Source organism: Pleurodeles waltl, chromosome 1_2, assembly GCF_031143425.1.
Source record: "Pleurodeles waltl isolate 20211129_DDA chromosome 1_2, aPleWal1.hap1.20221129, whole genome shotgun sequence".
In the NCBI taxonomy this organism is placed as follows: Eukaryota; Metazoa; Chordata; class Amphibia; order Caudata; family Salamandridae; genus Pleurodeles; species Pleurodeles waltl.
Window position 1 is genome coordinate 418,687,485 of NC_090437.1, and position 24,448 is coordinate 418,711,932.

Here is a 24,448-nt window from a genome sequence, read left to right on the forward strand (position 1 = left end):
ATCCTCAGTCCAGAAGGATTTTGACTTTGTGGGATCAGAGGTCCAGTACTTATACCCATTTCTGTCTTTGCAGTAGGCAAACACCAAAGATAAGTCTCTGTACTGCACAAGACCCTGCCTTTCCTGCCCTAGCCCCAGACACACTCAAGGGGGTTGGAGACTGCTTTGAGTAAGGACAGGCACAGCCCTATTCAGTTGCAAGTGTTAGGTCCTCCCAGCACTCTAGCTCAGGATGACCTATCAGGATATGCAGGGCACATCTCAACTCTCTTTGTATATCTGTCTAGAGTGAAATCACAAACAGCCCAACTGTCATCCTGACCCAGATGTGTATTCCAGACAGGCAGAGGCACAGAATGGTTAAGCAAGAAAATGCCCGCTTTCTACAAGTGGCATTTTCAAACTTACAAATTTGAAAAACAACTTCACCAAAAGATGTATTTTTAGATTGTGAGTTCAGAGACCTGAGATCTCTATCTGGACAGTTTGAAGTACACTTGCCAGGTTGAAACAGCAATTTAAAACTGCACACACACACACAGACACTGCAATGGCAGGCCTGATACATATTTATAGGGTATTCACGTGGGTGGCACAATCAGGGCTGCACGTCCACTAGTAGCATTTGATTTACAGGCCCTGGGCACACCTAGTGTACTATACTATGGACTTACAGATAAATCAAATATGGCAATCATGGATAAATCAATCAGCAATACCATTTAGACAGAGAGCACTTGCACGTTAGCACTGGTCAGCAGTGGTAAAGTGTCCAGAGTCCTAAAGCCAGCAAAAATGAAATTCAGCATAGAATCAAAAACAGGAGGTAAAAAACAAAAAGACAGGGGAAACCACACCAAGAGCCGACAGGTCTAACATGTGTCCACTCCCAGCTGAAAGTGGGAAGAACTACCCAACCTCTTGGGAGTTCTCTTCACTAAGTAGGAAGAACCAGGACAGACCATCAGCATTGGCGTGTTCTGTGCCAGGGCTGTGTTACACCGTAAATTTCACTCTGTGTAGGGAAATGGTCCACCGCAAAAGTTTGGGATTTTTACCCCTCATCTACAATAACCATCTGAGGGGCCTGTGGTGTGTCTAAACCTGGAAGAATGTCCCAGCCAAGTAGGGTCTTTGCTTTATCAGTACCCAGACCACATCAAAAGCTTCCCTTTCTATTGCGCTCCACCTCTGTTCACTGGGAAGTAACCTCCTACTAATCCACCTCTGTTCACTGGGAAGTAACCTCCTACTAATGAAGGATGCAGGTTGATCCAGGCCCTCTTAGTTCGGCTGTGAAAGCACAGCTCCCACACCATGCTCTGATGCATCTATCTGCACCACAAATTCCTTGGAGATGTCAGGAGCCTTGAGCACGAGTGCTGTGCACATGGCATCCTTCAGCAAATCAAAACTAGTCTGACACGCCTATGTCCAGATCACCTGAGGGACTGCTTCCTGAAAATCAGTTCTGTCAAGGGGCAACAATGGAGCCATACCCCTTGATGAATCTCCTGTAGTAACAGTGAGACCTAAAAAGGATCTTATCTCTGTCTGGGTCTTGCAGGGGATGCTTAACAACAATGGTGTCAACTTAGGTTCTAGGGGCCAATTGGCCACTCCCTTCCTGGTGTCCCAAATAAACAACAGACTCCTGCCCTATTTGGCACTTACTGCCTTTGATAGTGAGGTTTGCACCCTGCAGGGACCTCAACACTTCCTGGAGGTGGTCCTCCCAGCTGGAGCTGAAGACAGCAGTGTTGTATAAGTAGGCAGCATTAAAGTCCTCCAACCCTGCCAGAACCTGATTGACCAGCCTCTGGAATGTGGCAGGGGCATTCTTTACTCCAAAGGGCATAACACGGAACTAGTAATGCCCCTCTGGCGTTGAGAACTCTACCTCTCCTTGACCCCCTTGGTTAAGGCAATCTGCTAGTTCTCGGACATTAGATCAAACTTGCTGAGGAACTTGGCAGCTCCAAACCGGTCAATAAGTTCACCAGCTCAGGGGATGGGGTGCACCTCAGTCTTAGTGACAGCATTGAGCCCCCGGTGGTCAACAAAGAAAATCAGTTCAGCTGTGATTCTGGGTAGAGCAGCCTTGGGAACCAGAACAACTGAGCTGTACCAAGGACTGTTGGGGTTCTCAATCACCCCTAACTCCAGCATCTTAGAGACTTCCTCTTTGATGCTGTTCCTTACTCTATCACTTAACCTGTAAGACTTGTGCTTAACAGGTAAGCTGCCCCAGTGTCAATGTCATACGTACACCATTGGGTGACTCAAAGGGTGAGCCAGAACATGGAGGCGAACTGTCCCAGTAACTGGCAACAGTCCCTCTGCTGCTCTAGGGTCGGAGTAGGGGAAAGGTTCACACCCTCCACTGACCCATCCTGCTCTTTGGAAGACAGGAGGTCGGGAGAGGTTCACTCTCCTCTTTCACCCCATCATCCGTGACCAAGAGCATGGTCAACTCAGACCTCTTGAAGTGCAGCTTGATGCGGCTCACATCCGTGACCCTCAAAGGGTTCCTAGGAGTCTGCATGTCCACCAGGTAGGTGACATTGCTCTTGTGCTTCTTCACCTCAAAAGGCCCAGACCAACGGTCTTGAAGAGCACAGGGTTTTACTGGGGCCATCACCCACACTTTTGGCCAGGCCTCCTTCACCAAACTGAGAGGACTGTTCACAGGGTGCCCATATAGAGGCTCAAAAGGGCTGAATCCAACCCCCTTCCGTGGTACCTCCCTGTAGGCAAACAACAGGCATGGTAACAGGATGTCCCACTTACGCCTCATAGGTTCTGAGCGACCCATAATCATGCCGTTCAGGGTACTGCTGAACCTTTCAACTAACCTGTTGCTTTGGGGGTGGTATGGTGTGGTGAACTTGTAGGTAACACCACATGCCTTCTATGGTTCTGGCTATCAGCATGCTGTCAGCCGCATACACCAGAGCCGGTGTCAGCAAAGACCCAATACGTGGAATGTCCCTAACAGATGAACTTAACACTGGACACGTTATCAACATATAAGGTAAACAACAAAGGGGCCAATACACAGCCCTGTTTCACCCCTTTAAGAATACTAATCTGGTCTGAAAGAGACCCTTCATGAGTGTACATCACCACTGCCGTTAATTTCTGGTGAAGGTCATGCAAAAAGTTAAGACTGGTTACCATCCCCATATCAATTAACATGGACCAAAGCTTGGCTCTGTTGGCCCGGTCAAAAGCTGAGGCCAGTTCATGAACAATAAATACAACCTTTCATGTTTGGCCATTGTGTACTTACCAGCTATCAAATTCAAGTTCAAACACTGATCACGGGTGCCCGACCTCTCCTGAACTCATATTGAAAACAAGAACTCACCTCCTTTCCTCTAACCAATCCGACAGCCTTGCCAGAATTACGCTGCCCAATTCATGACGGAAGAGTCAATTAGTGGCATTGGTCTATAACAACTAGGATCTGACCAAGACCTTTCTTAAACACTGGGATAATGATTGTACAGCAACAAGAAGAAGGGGGGATGCATTAAAAGCACAGCTAGAACCTTTGCCCAAATCTCAGTATTGTGGCAAAACAAATCAGTGGGCATCCCATCATGTGTGGGGCCTTATTCTTTGACATAGCTACTATGGCAGTCCGACTTCCTCCTCAGTAAACCAGGAGACCATTTCTTTGTTAGGTCTGTGCTGGACCATCAATGTCGAACTGTCCACAGTACTGCCATAAATGCTAGGGAAATGCTTAACCCACCCAGCTGCTGGGATAGTACATTCTGTGGCCTTACAGTTTTCCCCAGTAAAAAAAGGCAACTAATAAGTTCCCAGTACAACAATTTTTTAAGAAATAGGAGTTCACCAAATCTTCCTACGCCTCCACCCTAATCTGTTTCTTACGGCCGTGTAGGGCTTACTCCCTCCAGAGCGTAGCAATTCTGGTCTTATTTATTGGATCCTCCGTAAGCACATGTTTCAAACTACAAAGCGCTTTGGTGCATGTAGTATCAAACCACATCTCACCTGGAAATTGTCTCCGTTTTCCAGTAATCCTAAATTTAACGTTAATCTGCCTGCAGATCCTAGTAAAAGCCTCCAGAACTAGGCCATCATTCCCCACAGTGTTCAAACACTGATCCAAGTCAGACTTACAGTGATGGTACAAAGTATCTAGAAATGAAGCTTGGGGAATAGTGCACCATTTTAATCTGCACCCTTGTATTGGGGAACAATCTCATCATTAGAAGGGTCCCTCCTCACAGACTTATACTTCCCAGCCAAAGAATCAAAGGCCAGGGGTAAAAATCTTAGCTGTTCAATGGGGTCTCCTAGTGCATAAGAATTATAGAAATGTATTACCGTAATGCTCAGGGAACCATTTAAATCTATTTTAACAGCCTGCAAGTGCCTGGCTCCCAGGTCCACCTGGGACCAGGTACAATTTAAGCAAAGAGAGATGAACAGCAATAAGCCACCTCTTGCTCTACCAGAGCAAGCCGGCTCAGCAGGGACTGAGAAGGTGACATAACCATCTAGGAAAAAAAGTGAGTCAACATCCCAAATCTCTTGCATGGCCACAATGTCAAAATCCCTTAATTTGCCCAACCAAGTTTGACCCTCTCTTTCACCTCTCAGACCCGCTATATTCCAACTGCATAACTTCAAAAAAGGGAATTTCTTAATCACAGGCCCAGTTGGTGAATTAGCCCCACTTCCCAGGAAATCCCTGAAGCCCAAACTCTGTCAGTCATTAAATTCAAATCCTCCAAAGGATGAAACCTATTGCTAAGTTCCAAAGGCGCCAAGTTCCCCTCACGCAAATAGGCTGGGTCCCCTTTCCTAGCAGGGTGCAGGGATTACGCAATATTAATGATAGTCCTGCACCTAGAGGGTAAAAGAAGCCTAAAGGAAGAACTTTTATCCCCAGCCCAAGCCCCTTAGCCCTGCTGATGAAAAGCGGTAGAGCAATCGTCCAGCTGTCTCCAGGAACCTAAAATTCAACACCACACAGTCCCCTTTTTAATGTTTTTCCCGTGGGCCTACCCACGCAATGCACCTGGCCATGATGACATTTCAACAGTCATAATCCGTCAAGCCCCCTTCCCACTACACCAATGTTTAGCTTTCCAAAGACGAGCACAAGTGAATTCCTTAACCCCTGAGCTGAATTCCTTAACCCCTGAGCTCAAGGGAGGGGCATCTGCCAGAATAACTTCCAATGGGGTAGCAACCGGGGGGAGCTGTAACCTGGGCAGGGCAGATCGCTGTGCACTATAAGTATGATTAATTGGGACCCCAACTCCAGGGGTGTCCCTACCATCCCTTTTAGCCATGGGTAACATGGTGGAAAACACCAGAGTCTGCTGATCATGTAGGGCCCTCGAACCACCCCTCTCCACCTGGTCATGTTGAACTCACGCTCAACTTCTGGCCCATCTCCAGTGTAAAGGGCTTTGTATCTAAACCCTGCAACACCACCAGTTGCAATGCTCTGACCCCCACCCTGTTTAGCGGGTGGCTGCTCCTCACCCACAAGAATCCTAGGATCAATTGGTCCAGGTTGCAATAACTTCCTATTGGCAGACTGGAGGTGCATGATATGGGTAGACTCTAAACGAGATTCGATTGAAGGCAGCCAAGCTCTAATGAAGTCTAAATGGGTGACCAATATCGACTCAAACCGATTGAAAATATCTTTCAACTCAGCCTCACCAAGGGTGAAGGACTGTGACTCCCTAGTAGGTCCAGAAACTGATGGATACTTTCTTTTCCCCCCACATTGGGGCCCTTGCTTCTTCAGTTTAGAAGCTGGTTCTGTAGGGGACAACAGAGTCTTCTCCTTCCTACAAGGCCCCCACCCGTCTCTGCAACCCTGGACTGCCCATGCTTAACGGAGCTCCTCCACTCTCTATGACCTTCTCAGAACAGTTAGCTGCCCCCAGCCTAGAAAATCCCAAACAAGCATCACCTACAGCCAAATTGTCCATTGGCCCTGTAGACGGTTTCCTTTCCGCTAGGTCGATCTCCCTTGACACAACCCCGATGACTCGCTCCAACATGGTGCAAATACAGGTGGGCTTGAGAGGAGCTTCCTGACCTCCCACCACTTTGCACTTACCCATGATCCATGTGATGGTGTAATAAACTTTCACTCCAGAACTTTCAACCAAACTCCAATGTCACAGCGATGGCCCAGCCTCGCCCAGGCACGGATGGGGGCAGACAGGCCTGCTCTTTGCTCAGTCTTCGCCTGGGCATGCACCCGGGCACATCTCACATGCATCCCTTGCAGCGGGGAGACTAGAGCTCTCTTATAGTGTGTGGCCTCCTCCTGCTAGCACAGGGTAAGCTAGGGAATGAAGTCCAAACCCAGCAGGGCCTCTCAGTCCCTGGTGAAAGGCAATAGCCCAGCAAAGAATGGCCCGCGGGGAGATTAGAGCGCTTCAACAGCACATGGCCCCTCCTACTAACACAGGGTACAGTGGGGAATGAAGCAGGGCCTTTCAGTCACTTGTGAAATGCAATAGTGCAGCAAAAAATTTCCCCTGCCGCAGGGAGACTGGAGTGCTCTTATAGACAAAGGGTTTGCTGGGGGATGAAGTTCTACCCCAGCAGGGCCTGTCAGACACTGGTGAAATGAAATAGTCCAGCAAAAAACGTCCATGCAATCAAATTGTTCAGCCCCAGACAGTCTGTTAACTTGCTCCCCTTCGCCCAACCATCCACTGCTCTGCAGAAAGAATCAACATACTCCACCCAAGTTTGAGACCCAAGTTTAGTTCTTTCCCTAAACTTCACCCAGCAACTCTCTAGGGTGAGACCATACCTCCTGGTCAGGGTGCCCTCTTGGCAGAGTACCTCATCCTATCCTCTTTTTCTAAAGCCAACAAGGTGTCCCTCTCCTCCACTGAGAAATACTTTCTACAGGCCTGTCCCCCACAATTTCTCTCACGGACCCTGTGCAACCTCTCTGTCCCTTAATAACCACTGAAACACTGCTCTATGTCATCCCCCACAACAAAATCCTTCCCCACATCCTTGGGTACACATATCTTCCCCTCAGACCACACTGTAGAACTGCTGCCACTATCTGTGCTGGGCCTACTTTTTAGATCCAGATCCTTCAACTTTAACTCTTGAGCTAAAGGCATTTTATTTTCCTCTTTGGCAATTTTCTCTTTCTCCACAGCAATTTCCCCTTTCTTTGTCTCTCTTTTGGAACTGGCTAGTTCCAACTGAAGCTCCATCTCATGCTTTAGCTTGAGCTTCTCGAGCTCCATTTGGAGCCTCCTCAGCCTACCTGTCCTCCAGTTCCTCTGGGGACAGACCTCTTGAGGAAACACTGGTGCTTGCCCTGGAAGGTGCCTTTCTCCCAGGCAGATCCTGTTTCGCTATGAAATCATCATGCAGATTTTGCTCCTCTCCCTCCACAATAACATTCTCCTCCCCTGTGTGCTCATCAGCCTCCTTTGCTGCCAACCAAGCCCTCAACTTCTTTTGCAGCCCCTCCTTTTTAGTGAGGCCTTTAATTGGACATTTGAGCTCCTTGCACAACATTTTGAGCTAAGGCACCGAATAGGTCTCCACCCTCTCCTGCTCAAACACCAACTCTGCAGCTCCAACTGATGGCTCACCCAACTGAGACATAATGGTGAATCAAATTCAAAAGTTGCAAAAAGAGAAAAATCAAACCAGTATGTTGGGGTGTAGTGGTCTGCGATAAGGAAGTAGTGTACACCACTCAATGAATGTAAAGTACAAATACAAGTCCTATCCTCACCGCTGATCACCAGTGTTAGAAATGGGGTCTGTAGTTGACAATGGTTTGCACTGTGTCCAAGTAGGGACCCTCACTCTAGTCAGGGTAAGGGAGCCACACAGCCAAAGTACCCCCTGCTCACCGCCATAGTAGCTTAGCACGAGCAGTCTGGCATTTCTCAAAGGCAATGTGTAAAGTATTTGTACACACACAGTAACGCAGTGTAACTACCTCAAAAGTACTCTACACCATTTTAGATAACTAGTTAATATTTATCTGAGTGTAACAAGACCAAGACGACAAAAATCCAACAGACACAAGCAAAGATACAAATTTTCAAAGACTAAATCTTAGGAAAGCGCTTAGATACACAGTAGCTCCAACTGAGTTGCCAGTAGACATATGCACCCAAACCTCTGATTAGGTTAAAAAAATAAAAACCTTATTATTTAAAGTAGTTTTCAATCTGTGTTAAATCGTGTTATCTGTTTGTTATTCCTAGGTTATTTGACTTGGCACCAAGAACCTCCAGTAATTGTGTGTTTAGGAAGTATCTCTGTAGTTACACAGACACAAGAGAAACCCAAGGATCAAAGGGGACCAAGGGCAGTCTGTGATTAAAGGAACAAGTGTCCCTAACAATAAGAATGAATACAGTACTCTGGGGAAAAGATATAGTACCCAGGAATTGGCCAGTCCACAATAAAGAGAACTTTTTATTTTAAACATTAAAATTAAAGGACAGTTTCAGAATTGCACCACGCGAGGGAGTACAGAACAAGTGTAAAAAACAGAAGAAACAGAAAAACATTCAGGCAAAGAACATAATGTGACCGACAACCACATACAAAATTAAGGTCACTATTTACAAAGCAGACACTACTGCACCCAAAATAGTTTATACAAAATCTAGTGGGTCAGAGTGTAAGTCGACGATGTTTCGATCTCTTTGAAATGTGAGATCATCATCAGGACAAGTCATAGTTTGCCTGGATCTATAAATCAATAATACAATGATAGTTATTAACACCTGGAACTTAATTATTCAGGAAGGTCAAAAGCGACAGCCAACCAGAGGCAGAAGCCCAGAGGGGGACAATAACTTGTGTGGACCATCTAGCGCTGATAGTGATGGGTCTCTGTAATATCCATTAATTAGTTCAGCCGTAGTCCAATGTCACTGTGAGATCACAATCCAAAGCTGTTTCCAGTGATGTTTACAGGTTTGCAGAGCAGGTTTGCAATGAGAATACTGTCGGTCGAGGGGGCCGACCGTGACCTTGTGGTGCCACTTGAGGAAGTGAAAGCGTGTGTGGAGTATCCTTAACATAACAACGTAAGATAAACAAGGCGGACACTATTACTGTGCACTGGACTTTGCATCACTATGTAAGTCAGTTGCACATTAAGAGTGTTTACAGAGTTAGGAATGGTTTACTCCGAGAAAGCTCCTAACAGTGATTAGTTCAAACCTGATAACCAAACCGATGCATAATGTGCTTTATTGCAATGTCGGTGTGGCAATAAATATTGCCTGTGAGCAGCTGGAATTACCACAGGGTCGACTGCTGCACCAGAGTAGCCAATTTTATATTCAAGTAAAAAACAGATGAGGTTTTACAGAACATCGATGGAATACAAATGCTAAATCTTTGACCAGATTCACTGTCAATTCTTCCTTGATACAGTCTGCTACTAACGACTCACTAGAAGTAAATACTGTACAGTGGAATGGTATACATGAGGGAATACAATTCATGCCTACCACCAATGGATATCCCTTAGCGATGCTGCGGTAGAAAAAGTTCTTCAGTAGCTATTAAAATGCCAGCTCATTGAAGTCACTGATTTATTAGCTTGCTAGACTGCAATAGTTTTCAAGCTTTTCAAAACTATTCAGTTTTCACAACGTATGAGTAAAAAGCAAAAATCAAATGATTATGGAAGTCAAGAACTGAGGGTCCCCTTAACACTACTGGAGAAGGCAACTGTAAACATTAATTTTCGTTGAGATAAATTACACTGCAAACTAAAAAAATAACAAAGGAAATTAATTTTGAAATATTCAATCTTTAGTCCACCAGTTGAAAGGCAATGGATAGGCATTGGACTGTATCACAAAATTACAATTTGTAACACAACTTAAATGAAAAGGCATGATTCGAGTATCAACTATCTATTATTGTGATGCCTTGATCGGAGTTATCTTCAAACAAGGGCACTCATCCACATTTAGGTTGCATTCACTGTACAATGTAATATTATTTCATCCTCACCGAGCAAAACATATTTCACTCAAAATATATGAGACACACAATGCTAAATCTTGTGAGTACAGGTGGAGATGTTAATACGGACTTCCTTATGTGGACAAAAATGACATGTTCAGTAAAACTAAGGTGGATATTATATGAATGTAATATGCAAGCCAGAGGAGTAGAGGGGCCATTATAACGAGGGAGATGTGGTGGGTTGATCCTTCTGGATCTTTAGGCTGCTTTTCACACAATGACCTACTCCTTAGCAAACCTTGACTGAAGCAGGCATGGCAGAGGATGCTACATTCCAGTGGGTTGTGACTATACTTAGCCTGTTAATCATGGACATTTTAAATATATTAGCACTTTGTTTTCCTTGAGATTCTCAAGGCTCCTCGCTGTTCTGAAAGTTGTTTAGTTTATATGTTTGCTCATTATCCACCATTATTGGATAGCCTAGCTGTAAAATAGTGCCATTTACAGACAATACTCACGTCCTCCCCAGGAAATCGGGTCCCATGCCCACTGCACAACCTACAATGCACTCTGGAAGCGGTCCAACAATTACTCCAGTGCAGTTTTCTTAAACTGAGCGCCAACAAACCTTAGGTCTTGACTTTTGTCAATATGGAGCACTTGAATGACACTATATGGCAAAAAGGTATGGGTTTTGCCTCAGTTCCACTCACAAATGACAAATCACTGGTGGACCTTCTCGCTAGAGAGCTCACTATGAAATCATAGATAAATGCAATTTGTTCTTCTTGATTTCTCTTGAGGGAACAAGATGCCCACTTGGTAGTAAGTAGTCTTTTGTAAAGGACTGATTATTACAACACCTTATGTGTGGTCGTACCTCTCTCCACCCTGCCAAAAATGCAGTCTACACAAAATACTGCTATGTGTCTCTTCATCCACAGTAAAGCATGAGCAAAAAGCATAGGAAGGTCACGAACTCCCTTGGCTTAGGGTGGCACAATGCATTTTCTGCAAGCGTTTAGACATCAAGTATCCAATGACTGAACAACTTAATGATTCACCCTATCCCAAAAGTAACAAAGACAGATAACCCATTTTAACCCAGCTCAAATAAAGAGAGACCTACCTGTTAATGAAGCAAGAAAGAAAGGTGGGTTTAACAAATGTTATTGGTTTTATCTGAAGTAATGATCAGTTTTATGAGGTTGGATCCAGATGACCGATTTGTAAAATCCCAGGGAATATGAAGTAACCGAAAAACACAAGATGCTATATCAGGGATTATGGTGGGGTGGTTTAAATTAATTGTGCATTCAGAGTGTTTGCCTCGCGCTATATAATTCATAAACCCCAATACATAAAGACTAGCAACAAAGCATGAAACAAACTGTTTGACAGAAAAGTGGAAGAGATGAAAATGAACTGTAACCTTGAACATCAGTGGCAGAAACCAATGTAGTCTAATCATATGGTTTAATGCAAGAGAAATCACCAAAAACTTACCAGTTCTAAAAATAACAACCCACAACCGTCAGCGAGGCACAAAAGCAACCAGGGCGGATCCTGACTGTCTACCACAAAGTAGCCACCTATTTTGTTTTTAAAGACAACAACACTTGTGTGAACCACCAGCGCTACTCCGCAGCAGCATTCCCCTACTTTTCCCTCATCTTTCTGCTCCACCAACCCAGTTCTGGTTCATACCTCCTTCACCGCCTTCCAAGGATTATCCAAGGAAGGCTCTAGACTGTGGAATGCATTGACCCCAATCATCAACCCAGTGTCAGCCATCTAGGTTTCAGGAAGGCCCTGAGAACAGAGCAGTTACAAATTGCGTTACCCAAAAATTCTTGCACTTGGGATCACAACAACGAATACTGGTCTTTGATGCCAACTATACACATTTCCCTACACAATGTTCATGCCACTTATAACACAGTCCTCTAAGGGATCTGAAAGCTTACACTATCTGCCTACAAAAACTTTTAATAAACATGCATCAGTAACTGAGCACATAGAAAAACACTTGCAACACAAATTATGGAAAGCACTGCAACTAGAGGAACATATACAACACAACCATGATGTTTCTGCCCTGTGTTGCAGATAAAGAGTGGGAGAAACCCTGTAAAAAAGTCAAGGTGGATGTAAAAATAAATAAATACAAATAAAAATGGAACTGTTCAGAGAAGGGTCCAATAAAATTGTTGTGGATTTTACATCATGATTAATACCAGTTAATGCCAACCCAAGGGAGTCCAGATCGAAGTTGCATCTACTAAAAGGTGGGAGTCAATGTCTCTTTGATATTAAATACATAACAAATGACAACATTATACCTATTAGTGAAAAGCTCAGTTTAATAGGGATCTATTTTAAACCAATCACTAAGATAGTTACTGAATAGGACCAAAAGCTAATAATTTAATTTTGGAGATGCTTTATTAAGTAAACAGTGCAATCTTGGTTAAAATGAAGACTCCAGTGTGCATACATTTGGAAGATGGAGCTTCTATACTCAATAAATCCTGGTGTCAATTCTCAAACTATTTTCAACAACTGGGAAGCTACTGCTCCTAATGCTTTGAAGTTGGGGGAAATGATGAGGCACTTGTTAAAATATGCAGACTGGTCTAATGTCACCTACGTTCCAAATTAAATTGGCATGTCAATCGGCATTCAATTTTTGACAGGTAGTTTTCTTTGGAGTTACATAAGGAAGCAGAGTTCCACAATGGCCTAGATATTATAGAATGGCTCGGTTTAAAATGTTAACCAATAAAAGCAGAGTTTAAATTCTGTTGTATTGTTGTTGCTGAGTAAAAGTAAAGAGGTATTGCATGAGAACTGAAAGATGTACTATAAGAAGCACTGCCAATACCAGCTCGTCTCACTAGTGCACAAAGGTAAAAAGATTACAGCAACCAAAATTGACGCGAAAGCCATGAAATCTTGAGAAAGATTTCACTTGCGGTATTGCAAGTAATACTCTCTGTGGCAGATAAGTTAAGTGGTCTACAGGGAGACCGCAAAAATATTTATTGTGGACATTTTCTCCTCAAGCCAGTCAGCCTGTACCTCAAGTAACCAATGAAAGTGTAGTTTCCCTTCGAATTTAATTTTCACTTGAGGTGTTTTCCCACAACCCCTACTCAGCAGGTGTACATTTCCCTGAATAGATTTCTCTCCACGTTTCCTCCAAACATGAAGGTGCATAAAGACTGCTGGAGTAGGATTCTAGAATAGCAGAGTACATCTAGAAACCATGTTCTGTGGTTACTCCTTAGGATTTGGTGAATCTCAAAAAGTGAGTAAATCCGAGGTTTGAGGCATTAGTGTATTATGCACTTTTTCGTAAACTGTGTCCATTTTGTGGCAAGAAGATTAACTACTAACAAAGTTACTTACTACCACGTCAATACAGAGAGATTTAAATAGTTGAGTCTCATTTAATTATAATTGTGTTTTCATGGGTAAAAATGTGAAGTTTTCGTGACAGCTCCACTTAACAAATAAACAACTTCTAGGAAGATGCTCTATTAAGTCATTTAGATACCAATGAACACAAAAAAGCTAGGCCAATCAGGTATTTGTGGCTTCCTGGGGATGTACAAATACCGGATTCACACTCTTCTGCACACATCTGACTACTCAGTGAGGATCTTGTTTTCGGCGGGTTATCAATGTTTTTGATAAATGAGGTCGCAATTTGGTTATTAGATATTAGCACACCCCTCAGTGAGTACCACAAGACTCCCAACAGTGCTGCTGTCATGCTTCAATTACTTACCAGTAATTGCAACACTTTTAGTCCTGCTCCCGCTGTTCAATTAATTTTACACTACGAGTCAGCCCTGCCTTCATAGACAATCTTATTTTCAAATATAAAAGTGCCCTCTGCCCGCCATGTCCTGCTTTTGCAGAAAGCAACAAACTTAACATACCAAGGCCCATGTTTATACTTTTCTAGCGCTGTATTTGCGTCATTTTTTGACGCAAAAACGGCGCAAACTTACAAAATATAATTGTATTTTGTAAGTTTATGCCACTTTTGCGTCAAAAAATGACGCAAATGCAGCGCTAGAAGAGTATAAATATGGGCCCAGGTTAGTCTGGACAGGGCAGGATGGACAGAAGTAATGAATTTAAGCGAGAAAGTAGAACTTTAAGCATTGCCTCATGGTCTCTCCCGCACTTAAAATCAGTACACTTTGAGTTATAAATAAGCAATTCCAAGACACCCTCATTAGCATGCACAATCATTTACTAATGTATGAAACGTGCTTTTCTCCTCTATTTACTACATAATGACAGAATCCTGCACCCAAAATCCTTCTTCTCATCGTTTGCGTTTCTAAAAGTGAACACCCTATCCAGGAAGATGATAACAAAGAAAAGGGTGCGTTACCAAGTGAAGGGAAATACTGTAAAACAAAGTCTTGCTCTCTAAAGAACAAAAAGCTTACATGGGGAACATACGAAGAGACGAGGTGCAGGATGATCCTATGCTGAAACGTTCTAAACAAATGTATGTTCACAGGATAAGAACCCCCAGGTCCAAGCCTTCTGGCACATGCGATTGTTACAAGAAAAAAGCAGTGTCAGCAGTCTAATGTCCACTGAATAGAGAGGTTCAAAGGTCAGGTCTTTTAAGCGCTTTCAGCACTACAAGGAGATTCCAAGAAGGAAGCACAAGCTCTGTGGGAGGTCGAGTGTAATTAAACCACCTAAAATAATGGACTAAACCCTTGATATCTGAAAGGGTTCCTCGTGACCTCCTGATGGGCATCTAATGGATCTTAAGGTCTTAAGTCTTAACTGCAAACCATCCTGAAGGAGCGAAAGATACAGACTAAATTGACCACTAACTGTGGTTAAAGTGCTTTAATCCACACCATTTGGTGATAGTATTCCAGCAATTAGAATACAATATTCTAACATCATGCCATTCTTGAACCCTGCAGTGTAGTACCTAACTGATCCGAAAGACCCCTCCTTAATACAACCATCTCCACCTCCCAGCCGTCATTTGAAACTTTGCCAGTGTACCCTAATGGGGGATTAGAAAAGTCAGAGGGGAAGGGGATGTGGGAAACACCTTCTCTCGATTAATCTTCATCCATATTAGAAGAGGATACCAGCATGAATCAGGTCAGACTGAAGTGATCAAAATCTCTGAAGCCTTCTGTCTCTTCACTATAGTCAATAGCTTTAGGATCAGGTGAAAGGGCAAGAATGCAGGGACAAGGCCTGGGGCCAAGGACAGAAAAGACCATCCATGTCTGCTTCCCCCACTTGGCTTTTTGTCATTTTGGGGTCAAATTTTACTCTATTTTTCTAATTCGGTTTAGGATTTTTATTGTTTTTCATTTCGACATCATACCTTTTTTGATACTGTATAAGTAATTTATACATTGCCCTAAGCTAAGGCTGTCTGCTCTGTGCCACAGCTAACAGGTAGTTTACCTCTGCTTAATAAAGTGACTTTGAGAGTTCATTCTGAAAGGGGTTGTGATTATCGCTTGAGGTAAATATTTACCCATCCCAAATAATGATCCAATTTCTTTCAGTCTCAAAAATCATTCAATGCCACAATAAAAGTCTATTAAATAAAATGAACTATTCTGTTGGTGTACTCCTTGTGAAAGAGCAGAATATCATTACTAACTGTAAAGTTGGCCAATAGATGATTCTGGCTCACCCACTGCCCATTCTGTATGCTGTAGTGGGAGGTAGGAAAATATGAATGACAGACAAAGAGCACCTTTCACATATGCAATATTCATTCTGAATCAGTGCTTTTCAAATGAATAATGCCAGTTGCATTAAGATTGACTAAACTAATTAATTATCTGTTCTCCAGTACCTTCAAAATGAGGCTACCTACTATGCAGTTTACAGCTGACTCGGAACTGTGGAAGTACCAAACTTTAAGAAGTAAATTGTAAAGGCAAAAATAGACTAATGATTAAGCAACATGAGGATATATCTTTGTATCACCAGCCTAATAGACATATCTGCTACAGCAATATAGTTAAAGATAACTGTAAAATGTACTTACTTCATTGTCATCAACATCCACTTTCAGGAATATTACTTCACTGTACTTGGTGCTGAGTTCCTGCAGAAATGTACAACATTTTGTAATGTATGCCAGTTAATGCATTTAAACCCATGACAAAAAACACATGCAGTAGGTGGATAGTTGTACACCAGAGCACATGGTATTTTATTGTTTTGGTGAAAAAGAAAAAGTTTACTCCTTACTACTAAAATTCCCGGATGGGGCCTGTGCTTAACAGCAAAGGAGGGTATTTATAGAAGTTAAACCTAAGATTTAATAGGTGTAAGAGAAGATACTTTTAAGAATGTAAATAAAAAAAAACTTTGGCAAAGCTAATATGTTAGGCATTGTCTTGCAGGCTTTTGGCTTTATCCATGCTTGTTTTGTCATGGCTTTTGGAAAATCTTATTGTTGGGGAGCTGCTAGGCCCTCACAAATATATAATAATAATAAACACAAAAAATTGCCATATATTTTGGTCTGAAGAAGCACACATTTCTTTTAAGATCACAGCAATAAAGGGACATCCTGTGGGCAGATGTTCTTCTGTGAAAGGATAGAGTGCTGCTGCTGGGAGTGAAGATAGCCAATGACCCACTGACCATGCTGTAGTGGCCAGGATAAAGTACCCTCTGCCAAATGATATAAGGATATTGCAAGCCACTAAGGAGTTCCATGACCATATAGAGGAATGGACAAAGTCCGAGTTCCTTTATAAGGTTATGGAATACAGGGGTTATTTGCAATATCCTTATGTACACACAATGGCAGTTTATTCCTTGTAATACCTGGTCACACCATTACCAAACCACCTAAAACCTTGATGCATAGCTCTTTTATAAGAAAGACAGAACATATTTGCAAACATGAACAAGAAACATAGAATCTTAGTGTAAAATTAGACACATCAAAAAAGCTGTTACATATCTGTTACAAAAAGATATTAGAATCAGTTTAATGCAAGCCAGTTTTTTTTTTTTTAAAGACGCAGTAGTCTGGAATGTGTAGAAACATGCAGAAACATTCAACGTTTTCTATAATTACCTAAGCAGTGCAAAAAATAAACATGCTACCATAAATAGCTCGTTTTTGCTTGTTACAGTACTGCTAGAAAAACAGCAGTAGAAAGAAAAACAACATTTCGTTTTGTTTCTTAAACAGCTGCACTAATTATGCTCTGTGATCTGACCTGTATTTCCCTTCAGCTGCTGGCTCTGTCAGTAGACATTGTGACATAAGAACTCAACTGTAGTAAGTTATTACAGTTGATTTCTGGCATCATAGTTTTTGTAATAGGTGAAATTAGAGATAGGTTTTTATTCAGGGATAACATATATGTTAGTACAAATAAAAGGCCATGGCTAACACCAGACCTAAAATGGTGGCAATTACATATACAAAAGCTGCTGTGTTAAGCACCAATGGTGTTCCTGAAACGTATTTGCTGTGCTGCCTGAAGTACAAATTACATCTGGTTACGTTTATATCCTATTGATCAGTAATCATGTTTGCATGACCATGATTTTTATGTACTATATTCAGTTTTTAGCAGTATGCAGTTCTTCAAGCTGTGGTCTAAAGGATACATCACCCAGTCAGTGAGTGCATTCATATAGGGCCAGATGTATGAAAATATTTTGCACTCGCAAACGGTAAAATAGGCCGTTTGCGAGTGCAAAATAGTGGTCTGCAATGCATGAAAGACACTCGCAGACCACAAAGATTAAATCGCTAAAATTGTGATTTTTAGCGTTGCGACCTGGATTTTGCGAATCGCAATTTGCAATTCGGTAATAGCATTTGCGATTTTTAAGAAATCGCTATTACCGAATCGCAAATGTGATATATGGCACTTTGCGGGTCGGTAATAGCGATTTCTTAAAAATCGCTATTACCGAATCGCAAAGGGCTGTGATGATACATCTGGCCCATAGTGCAGAGTTATTATCAGTTGCATTAAAGACTGCTCCTGAAAAGACAGAGATGCCTTAACAGCACCCAAACATACTAAACAAATACATACCTCAAACAGAGGTGCGATCCTTCTACAGGGCCCACACCACGATGCAGTGAAGTCAACAATCACCAGTTTACTACCTGCGTTTTTCAGCTCCTCGTCAAACTCTTTCTGCAAGAGAAAAAGAACAATTCTGAAAAAGGGAACACAAAACTGGAAATAAAATCCACAGAAAATTGACATTTTACTACAGAGATGAATTGTGCCGCATACTAACTGTCATTCAATAAATTTGCACAGAGGAGACGAGGTGAGAGGCCTAACTTAGTCAGCCTTTCTGGGACTGCGGCACATGGTGTGGTGTGAAAGAAGCAGACTATACACAGCATAAAGGAGTAATCTCTGCTGTCATTACACCAAAGATCAGCCGGCATTGGTGGTGGAAATGGTAATCTGTTGCTGTTGTCAAAATATAAAACAGCCCCAAAGTCTGGAGCGGAGATGCTCCTATTTTGAGTGAAGATTCTGCTACATTCAACTGTACTGTGCAAAGCTCCTACCTGCACTTGCTGAGAAAAGGACATAAGTTATGCAGTGATGAGTTCACTTCTAATGCGCATGTTGCAGACTAAGTACAGAGTGCCTTTATGGCACCCATCAAATCTCTGGCTGTGATTGAATGGATTCAGTATGTCCCAATGGTAGCCTAGGGTGATCAGACGTTTGTGTTATCAATTGTGGGACTCGAATTTCTGGGAGATTTTATTTAGCTCTAGGGTGATAGGCTTGGGTTCCTCATTTTAAAAGAGGTATGGGATATGGAAAAATAAATTACATAAAAACGCAGATGGTACAACAAAACTATTTTTAAAATGTATGATATTTGTTTATTTCAGTAAACGTAACTATAAAACGTCTATGAAAAGCACATAAAACATTAAAATCAAGGGGAAAAAACACTCTACCAATCCATGCTTAACAAGCACTAGCAATGCCAATAGGTCTCACATACGAGAAAGACAATGGCTTTGCTAATGTCAACTGTTTTATTTTTCATTTTCAATTTATGTGGCAAGAAAAGTCTAGTTAGGAATTTACAACGCTAATAGCTCTTATGTGAGCAAACACGAGACCAATTGCATTACAAATGCTTGTTTAAACTGCTAGCACGACAAGATGCAATACTGAGGGAGGGGGCAAGAGGGTGTGTAAATAATAACTAGGACGCATCCACATCTGGCCGTGTCACAGTGATTTATTTTGTTTGTTTATGGTAGATTGTGAGGCACGATGAAAGACGGAGGGTTGGTAAGGGGAAACATGGACAACATGCTGGGAGGGAGGAGAAGGGAGCAAGCTGAAAGAAGCAAGCAAATGAGAGTGACAATAAAGCAAACCAATGGTAATCAATAGGCTAGTCACTGTGATAAAACAAAAGGTCTCAAAGAAACAATGCATATGCTATCTAGGCAATACCTAAAAAGTAGGCATGAAGAAATATGAGCACAATGCATCCAAGACAAAATACTGAAATGGCCATAATATGTACAATCCACCATATAAATAGCAATAACATTGTCAACAATCTAAAAAAACAAACTATCATTTGTATTGAAAAATAGATATCCATTTTACAATTTCAAGCTAATTCAATCTGATTCCACTCAAGTAGTACAAAATGAGACAGGCATAAAACAGAAGAGGGGAGGTACCCGAAAGCACAATTCATAAGGCAACCAATCGACTGTGAATGCCCATATTACAAAAAATACTAATAATCCATTTCATCATGATTTTGAGCTAGAGGAAACAAGATAGGGGAAATGAACGACTGTCACAGGCTGCCTGTTACAATAACAGCAATAATGGAACAGTTTTTGGCAATTACACCAGTTAACAGTAAAACATGCTGAGGGTAGAGCACCAAATCTGAATTTCAAATATAAGATTTTAGCAATATATAGCTGTACAGAATCTAAGTAAGCTTGAAAAGAAGTATGCTTGTGTAATAAAAAAGGCTTACTGAGGTTAACATTAGTACTACAATATATTCTGCTCTGATCCATGGTTGCCCAAGTAGATGTTTTAAGGACTCTAGCGATAGAAGGTGTTATGAGTTACCTAAATGTTATCTCTAAATTTGAGTCCATTTGTTAATTGTCCAGCTCATCATGCTTGGCACATTCTTGACCCCGACACTGTCCTGCCCGTTCGCACCCTCGCCGTAGGACAACAGTACAGTAGGACGACCCATCGCGCCTATCCCTCCCCCAGACCCATTTGGAGCATCACTACCCGCAAGTAATCCCACCTCACTGAGGCAAATGCCTTCTCGAGATCTACCGAGAGGAGCACAGCACCAGGTGGTCGCTTGGCCCGCGTTGAGTGTAGGAGGCAGAATAGTCATCTAAGATTTAGGAAGGTGTTGCGCGCCGGTATGAAACCATTTTGGTCATCATGTATGAGGTGGGGGACATGCTGGATCAGCTGGTTAGCCAGGGCCTTACTTAAGATCTTGAAGTCGCAGTTCAGCATGGACAGTGGTCTAAAGGCCTCGTGTGATTTGGTCTTGGGTAAGGGAACCACCAATGCCTCCCTCAGGGTCTCGGGACTCACGCCCGCTCGAATGCCTCCGCATAAAGCTCAACTAATGCGGGTGCAAGTATATCTGAGTATGTCTTGTAAAACTCCATAGGGAGTCCATCCGTGCCCAGTGTTTTACCCGCTGCTATTTGTGAGATGGCGGTCTTTACCTCCTCCAGAGTCACTGGGCCACAGAGGGGATCTCTGTCTTCGGGGGGCAGAGTTCTCATTGGTAGGGGCTGTAGACAGGAACCCAGTGATCCCAGTAGGTCCACCTCTGGTTGTCTGTAGAGCGATATATAGTAGAATTTAATTGCCTCATTTATTTCAGACAGCTTGTGTACCTGGCCCCTACCCGTTCCACGAACACTTGTTATCAGGGCACCCTCCCCACTGGGCCGCACCAGTCATGCCAGCATCCTACCAGACCTGCCCTCTTCTGCATGTAAGGATGCCAGATGCTTCTGGTAGCTGTGACAGCGCAACCGTTCCAGAGTCAGGTTGTTGGACTCTTTTGCTCTAAGAAGCCTTTGTCGTGCAGTCTGGTCTTTTCTCCGGTCATTGTCTTCGTCGTGGATTACTGTTTCCAGTCGGTTTAACTCAAGCTCAAGGGTCCGTCTGATCCCTACTGATTGTCCCATACAGTAACCTTGAGTTGCTACTTTTAGGGTTTCCCACTCTATATGGCGTGATGTAGTGAATCCCTTGTTAATACTAATGTGCTCCAGAAGGTGAGATCGAAGTGCCTCCCTGTGGGCCAGGTCCTCAAGTGCTGTTGGCTGGAGTATCCACATCGGGATGGGGGGTCCCGGTTTCTGCACAACACCAGGCGATAAGTAATGGGCTGTGATCGGAGGTACTCAGAGTGGGTTACTTTGGGGGTTATGTTTCCTATGCACAACTCCCGGTCTATTCTAGTGGGTACCTGGTGCAGGCCTGAGTAGTAGGAGTAGTCCCTATCCCCTGGGAGCTGGATCCGCCACATGTCCTCTAATCTCCAATGAGTCGCCCATTCCACCAAACCCCTAGCCGTCTAGTGCGAGGTCGCTCGGGCAAAGGGAGGGAGGGAACGGTCCATCTCTGTATCGAGTACACAATTAAAGTCCCCCCCGACCAGTAACTGCCCTCCCCTGGTTTAGTCAGGTGGCCTGAGAGGTTCTGCAAGAAAGGGATCTGCTCCTGATTGGGGGCGTACACACAGCTCAGCACAACATGTCTTCCATGCAATCTGCCCTCTACTATCACAAATCTACCATTTTGGTCGACGTCTATAGATATGGCCTCGAATGGGACCCCTGCCCTCACCCATATAACTGCATCCCGTGGAAATGCTGGGTATGTGGTGGCAAATATCTGTCCCCTCCATCTACGTTGTAGTTTGTCTACTTCACGGAGGCAAGGTGTGTCTCTTGGAGCAGCACTATATGCACTCCCCTCCTTTTCAAGTAAGTCAGGACCTTGTAGCAATTGGTCATTGTCCCTATCCCTCGGATATTCCAGGTTAACAGTTTATAGTCTGCCATTTTATAGAGGCAATATCAGAGAGGGACATCCACCCCCGCCCAGCAGCAGCTGCTTCTCAGTTCCAGTGCCCAATCCCCAAGCATCAGAGTTAATCTTGGACCAGAAATTCTCAATCTCTTGCACGCAACAAAAACATGCAACTTCAATCCCCAACTCCCCATCCCCAGGGCAACACTCCAACTGTTGGTTGCCCAATAGGTGTAAAACAAGCATAACAGTAACATTAAGTCGTTCAGTATTCTCGCCATTCGTACTGCAGCGGTAGAGAAACCGGGGGGGGTCTGTAGCCAACATGGCCCCGTATTCAAGTAGAAAAACAGGTCGCAGGTGTCTGGGGAGTCACCCTGGGAGCCTCGTCAGAGTGACAGGACTCCGCATCCGAGGAGTTAGTATTGTGGTCAGAGCCCCTCTCGCTGGTGTCTTCAGGTGGGTCTGCGTTCCGCAGTGATGCCACTGCTTCCAGGGCTGCCTTTCTGTCCGATTCCTTCTGTCCCGGGGTCGGCCCAATACCAGGACAGAGCCTATTTTTCTGTCTCTTTGTTCTCTTGCGTCCATTTTGTGTCATCCGTCCCAGTGTGGCGTGGGGGTCCCCCCGATTTATTTGACTCCAGCCATTCCCACACCTCCTCAGGAGTCTGAAGGAAGGTGGTGGGCCCCTCTGTGATCACCCTCAGTCTAGCTGGGAATAGGAGGGAGTACTGAATGCCCTTGTCCCGGAGTGCTTGTTTCACCCCCGCATAGGAGGCCCGCTTGCCCTGCACCTCTGCTGTGAAATCCGGGAAAAGAGTTACATTTTTGACACGGAAGGGCTCAGCTTCCCTGGCTCGCTGTAGTAGCACGTCCCTGTCCTTGTAGTGCAGCAGCTTAGCCACAACCACCCGTGGGGGCCGGCCTGAGGCAAGTACTCTCAACGGTACCCGGCGCACCCTTTCCAGTGCAAAGAAGTGGGTAAGTTGCTCCGGAGCGACCTCTGATCTTAGCCATTTCTCCAGAAAGGTCACCATGTCGTTACCCTCAGCACCCTCCGGGAGGCCAATAATAAGCACATTGTTGCTTCGATTTTGGCCTTCAGTGTCTTCGGCTCAGCATTCCAGTCATTGGACTTGATCGTTCAGCTGGAGGACGGTGGCTTTAAGTTCCTGCTGTGCAGGTGAAAGGTCTGCAACCATGGTCTTGATGTCCAGGACCCTGTCTGACAGTTTCTGGTGGTCCGCTCTACACAAGCCCAGTTCTGCTGACAACTGGCCAACTTCTCACTGTAGGGTTGTTTTGGATTCTTCTATGACACCAGGATCTTGTCTAGCGTGGCCTGTAAGGAGGTCGTTATGAGGCTTGCCATGTCCATTTGGGCCATGTCGCTTGCTCAACTCTGGCCCTGTGCCTTAACCTGGTTTCCGGCTTTTGGTGGTCATCCGGTGTAATTGATAGTATCGTTGGAGGGTGCCCGATGGCAGCCCCTGCACCCCCAACCAGGGTTGTTTGTCTTCTCCTCTAGAGTAGGCTAAGTAATGGGGGTTCGATCTCACAGTGCAGCCCCTCGCTGCTGGGGCCACTCTCCACTGTGCCGCCTGCTCCTCTCTGATATGCCTTGCAAGAGTGGGGAGGTGTAGGCACGATCCGCAGCCATCGGCGGCCAAGAGGACCGTCCGGTGCCCCGTTGGAAGAGTGCCGCCACCCCCCTCAATGAGCTGTGATGCTATCCCAAGGCTGTCAGGGACCAAATCCACAATGAAATTTCAGGCGGGCCTTTCCCTGGCCAGGGGGCTCCCAACTGGAGCCTTGCCATATGCACCGCTCCTTTCGACCATCTGGCTTGCACTGTCCCCTTGCAGTGCCCCCATCAGCTCTCTGTCGCAGTCCACAGGCGTTGAGCTCAGCGACTCGGCCCTCTGCCCAGCACGGGCCATCTCCACCAGGCCCACCGCCTACCACTGTGTCCGTTGCCGGAGGGGCCACCGAGCCCCCCTGTTAAGGCATCGCAAACTACAGGGAGCGTCAGCGTCCCCCCGCCGCATGGTCTCTCGCAGCTTCTCCATGCTTAAGAGGGCACCCCCAGGTCCTTCTCACCGCACAGGGCCTTGATTGCACCGGCGACTCCTCCAGGTGCACAGTTGCCCCGAGTCACACCGCACCAATCGCCGCCTGCGCCTCCGGCGCTGCGGCCCACTCGCAGCTCACTTTCAGCAACTCCAAACCGCGCCCGGTGCCTCTCAACTGGGCTCCCACTGCAGTTTCACTGTCGGTGCACATCTCCGACCCCTGGCGGGGTGTTAAAAATCAGGATTTATGCTGGGCCCCAGCAGAGCGGCGAATTCTCGCGT

At 44.4% G+C, this 24,448-nt stretch overlaps 1 protein-coding gene across 1 annotated transcript in view; it reads right to left on the reverse strand.

The window, feature by feature from the left end:
- The window catches only part of LOC138300767 (thioredoxin-like), a 66,955-nt gene that overhangs the window by 20,675 nt on the left and 21,832 nt on the right, over positions 1–24,448 (reverse strand). The window contains exons 2-3 of the mRNA XM_069240530.1: positions 18,087–18,191; positions 16,061–16,120 (exon numbers count right to left, since the gene is read on the reverse strand). Of these exons, the coding sequence (XP_069096631.1) occupies positions 16,061–16,120; positions 18,087–18,191 (165 nt within the window). The remainder of the gene's footprint in view (positions 1–16,060; positions 16,121–18,086; positions 18,192–24,448) is intronic.